Source organism: Grammomys surdaster, unplaced genomic scaffold, assembly GCF_004785775.1.
Source record: "Grammomys surdaster isolate TR1022 unplaced genomic scaffold, NIH_TR_1.0 201, whole genome shotgun sequence".
NCBI lineage: Eukaryota > Metazoa > Chordata > Mammalia > Rodentia > Muridae > Grammomys > Grammomys surdaster.
In genome coordinates, this window is record NW_021604646.1 from 9,638,596 (window position 1) to 9,642,898 (window position 4,303).

The following is a 4,303-nucleotide window of genomic DNA, read 5'->3' on the forward strand; positions in this document are numbered from 1 at the left end:
CAGAGGTGAGAATGTGTGGCAGAGAGAAATTTGTGAAGAAAAAGCATTGGATTAGTTTCCAGGTATCTGTAATCTGAGATTTTAGTAATGACTATTCAAATAAAAGAGGGCAAAATATGGGCGTGTGAACCAAGTTAAGCCAGGTAAAAATCTGTGAGGAGATGTAGCTTAGGGATCCCACAGAAAGCCTGGGGAGCTTCTTAGAAGAGGGAGGGATTTCTGTCATCATGGGTTTTATAATTGTGCTTAGTGGGCAAGATAACTGGGTGGGTCCTCAGCAAAGAGGTGGGACCAGTATTATTCTCCTTTATTACAGATCAGAATTGAAGACTCCATTCTACTGCAAGTCTGTTTTTCCATGATGTGCCTCTACGCTCTGATTCTGCTGTCCCTGTCAGCCATGGCTTTGGGTGAGTTCTTTCCAATAGAAGTCAAAATACTTACTCTAGGAAGAGGTAGACAGAGATGTGTGGAGAACAAAGGCAAGATGGATCTAATTTTACAAGGTTTTCACTCTCTTGAACCTGGTGATTTCCCTGGGACTGGACATCCTGGATCAGGAGAGGATAACTGAGACCCAGCAGTGCTGGATGGTGCAGAAGGCAAGGAGACAACCCAATGCTTCACACAGAGCAGCAAGGACATCTCTGTTTTCTTACTTTACTGGACTGTAGTGAGGAGTTAATGGGTTTTTGTTTCTAGATTGCATAGGCATAGGGTGGTGGTTGGTTGAGAGGAAGCATAACAAAGAAAGTATAAGTAGGACTTGACTTCAAATGGAGTGGGTTAAAAGAAGATTTTGAGACATGGTCAGGTCAACACATCAGAATCTAATGACCATTTGAAAGGCATTTATTATTAGAGATTCCTAAGGTAAGGGATACAGAACTAGGGGAGAGGCAAAGTAGAAGCACCAGGCTCAGTCAGGAGACACAAGAGTAGGGAGTCTTAGGAAATTGCTCTTTAGGATCTATTCTGAACAAAGAGGTGAGGCAGCATATATAGATATAAGATTTGTGTGAATTGCAAAGGAATCTGGGTAACACTGCCTGCTTTGACTGTATGGTGTAAGTTTCTAGGTGATGACAGCAGAGAAAGTGGTCCATGCTATGAGAGGAAGTGGTTAGGCTGCTGGCACAGATCAGATAGATCCTAAGAATGGTGGTTCCTACAGGGAAATGGGGTCTTATGAGTCACAGCATCAGGCATATAGATTAAGTTCATGGTTAACATATAGTATAATATTGAGTCTCAACATATACTCTTTCCCTTTCATCAGCTGGGAAGTTAGGCTCACAGGAACATTTCCTTCCCCAGGGTTTTCTGGAAATCCATGTTCTGGTCTACCTCTGGCTCATGAATCCAGAGCAAATGCACAGCCATCAGGGACCCAACATCCTCTTCCTTTCTTGAGTCTGTATTTCCTATGTACCTAGGACAGGAATGGCCCAAAACTGAGTATAAACAACTGTAAGAAAGGGATATGAAGAACATATCCCTGCTGGCTGCCCTGGCAACACTACCCCATTTCCATCCTTTGGAGGCCCATTCTTCCAAACACCTATGACCATCTGTTAAATGTGCATATTAACAGTCACCTAGCAAGACTTTGGGGAGTATTACAAGGACTGGAATGTGCATTTGGCAAACAGAATTTGTCCAATATTTGAGCATTCCATATAATGCAACTAGTGTCAACTGTTGGTAATATTCTTGTCTCCTTTCCTCATTATATAAAGTAAACACACTTGACTCTGGCTGCTATGGAGGAAAGTTCACCACTTAACTAATACATCCCATACCTAAATGATTTGTAACTAGACACTCAACAATCTTACTATTTCCTCCTTTTGTACAACCCAGGCTTCCATGATACATGTCTTTATAACTTCATGATTATACTGTTCTCACTCTAAGCTATAGCCATGCCTGGTTTTGTTCTTTGGCTCTCTGTTCATTTTCACCCCTGTCTCAAGAGTTTCCAATGTTAATGGATCTTCTCTCTATAAAACTCATCTCAGACTTGAATGAAGTTAAGTTCTGATAATCTGATCATCTTAAAAACACACATTATCAGTTAAATGTCATTAAAGCAAAACATCATAAATCTGATTCCAAATGTATGTCTCTACAAAAATTTCATTTGGTTTCAATTACAATAATTAGAACAGAAAGAATGACAACCAAAATGTACAAACTATAGAGTTGGCTATTGAATCCAGGTTTCATAAATACTATTTTATAAGGTAATTTTCTCTGAAGACTCTCCAGGGCCACATACCATTTTTCTGTGTGATAAAGTCTGGAATTTTCTTTTGGGTCCATATTTTAAGGAGCTTTTCACCGGCATCATCTGTATCTAAGGGGAAACAATGTGAAGACAAAAGGAACCATGTTTTATGAGCGATACTCTGACAACATGACTATCAACCAAACAATAAAACATCAGGATTGTGATGGGGAAGTATATCAATGTTCTTCTAACTCTTGAAGAAGGACCAGGTCAATACACTTAGATCCCAAAGCAGGTAGAAGGAAGATAGACAAGGAAGCTTCAAGAAGATGAGGAAAGATTGCCTGCTTTGCAAGAATGGAGTCAATGGTTCAGACAGAGCTTGACATCCAGTCTCCTTTACATTTAGATGACAGTACACAGAGTCACCAGGATATTTTAGAAGATCATTGTGTTCTTGGGACCAAATACGTTCCTGTTGCATACTATTCCATGGCACGATGAGGGATAATGTCCTCCTCATCCCTGACTTGTACCTGCTCATCCTAGATTATCTTACCCTTCCTATGCAATTTCTCTGCTAGCAATCATATGTCACCCTTCCTTCTCAGCCATGCCCTGTGTTGTTTTGTCTTACTTTTACTTATTCTTGCTTAGTTATCTCCCAACCTTTCATCTCTTTTTACTTACATCAAGTGCCAGTTCCACCATAGTGGCACCAATCAGAAGGCCTCCCTCTTTCTTCCATCTCCCATGACATCATCCTGGTTATCCTAAGAGGATACACCTCATTTGGTCGACCACTATGAGAGAATGGATAACTTCTTGTTTGCTCTCACACCCAGCATGTATCTCTTCCCAGGATCTTATTGACTAAGAGTTTCTGAAGGCTTCTAAGAGGCAAACAAAGGTCTTGTATATTTCACTCTATCCTCTTTTTACAATGACTTTTGGCCAGATGTTTTGATAGCTCCAATTTCAGATTACTTTTCCATTAGGTGCTCTGAGATAAGGGCAGTTCCTTTCTTATGTCAGAAGCAAATGAGTCCTTTAAAAATTCAAGTGACTTATTCCATGCCACATCTTAAAAGTACCCAAATCCACATAGAAAACAGGCCTGACCTTTCCCTTCTGATGAATTTATGTGTCCTCTCTTTATCCAGCAGGACATCCATCTTTACCACCTGTGGTGAACACCATTCAAGGCAAAGTTCAGGGCAAGTATGTCAGCTTAGAAGGATCCACACAGCCTGTGGCTGTCTTCCTGGGAGTCCCCTTTGCCAAGCCCCCTCTTGGCTCCTTGAGGTTTGCTCCACCACAGCCTGCAGAGCCCTGGAGCTTCGTGAAGAATGCCACCTCCTATCCTCCTATGTAAGCTGCTGGGGTGGTTTGGGACCTCTTTCTGTGAGGAGCTATGTATCTGAGCAATAGAGAAAGGAATTTAAACAATTCTCTGACCTACTATACATTGTTCTGGAATCATCAAGAAACATTTCAGAACCATCATAGTTTTCTAGAGACCTCTGTTCAGCACGAGTCATTGAACATCTGTTGTGAGCCAGACATGCTCTAATATAAAGATACATTAAAAAACCAAACTCAGACTCCTAGAATCATTGAGCTGTGTCTTAGTATGAGGGAGAAACAAAAGAAAGCACAAGCATTAACAAATAAATAATGTGGTATGTTAGATTATGATGTATAAGGAAAAGAGATATTTCTGTGCTATCTATCTTAATGCTGTCTCTTCTTGGCACAGAATTGGTAGGGAAATGGAGTAGGGAATGCCTTTCTCAGATGTGTCTAGCTGCCCACAGACAATCTAAACAATGGTATGTGTGCCTCAGACATCCACATCAAAAAGTTCCATATGGCCTTCTGGCCTCCCCTAAGTACTCAAGATACTCAGAGATGCCAGTTCAGATGTTATTTCTCTCCTAAGTAAGGATGTCTGAGGATACCCAAGATTCTACCTCTGGCTGTCTTCTTTCCTTTTGTAAATAAAAAGAAAATTAATGTTTTGATCTCAAATGTAATACAGGTTACTAAAGACAGGTTAGGAAACACACA

The 4,303-nt window shown here is 40.7% G+C and overlaps 1 protein-coding gene across 2 annotated transcripts in view; it reads left to right on the top strand.

The window, feature by feature from the left end:
* The first annotated feature begins 361 nt into the window (after positions 1-361).
* Positions 362-4,303, top strand: part of LOC114623710 (carboxylesterase 1E-like) — a 23,854-nt gene continuing 19,912 nt past the window's right edge. Inside the window, exons 1-2 of one of the 2 annotated variants that reach the window (XM_028770408.1) lie at positions 362-410; positions 3,397-3,604. In XM_028770408.1, coding sequence (XP_028626241.1) covers positions 362-410; positions 3,397-3,604 — 257 coding nt within the window. The remainder of the gene's footprint in view (positions 411-3,396; positions 3,605-4,303) is intronic. The other variant, XM_028770409.1, reaches the window with a different exon arrangement.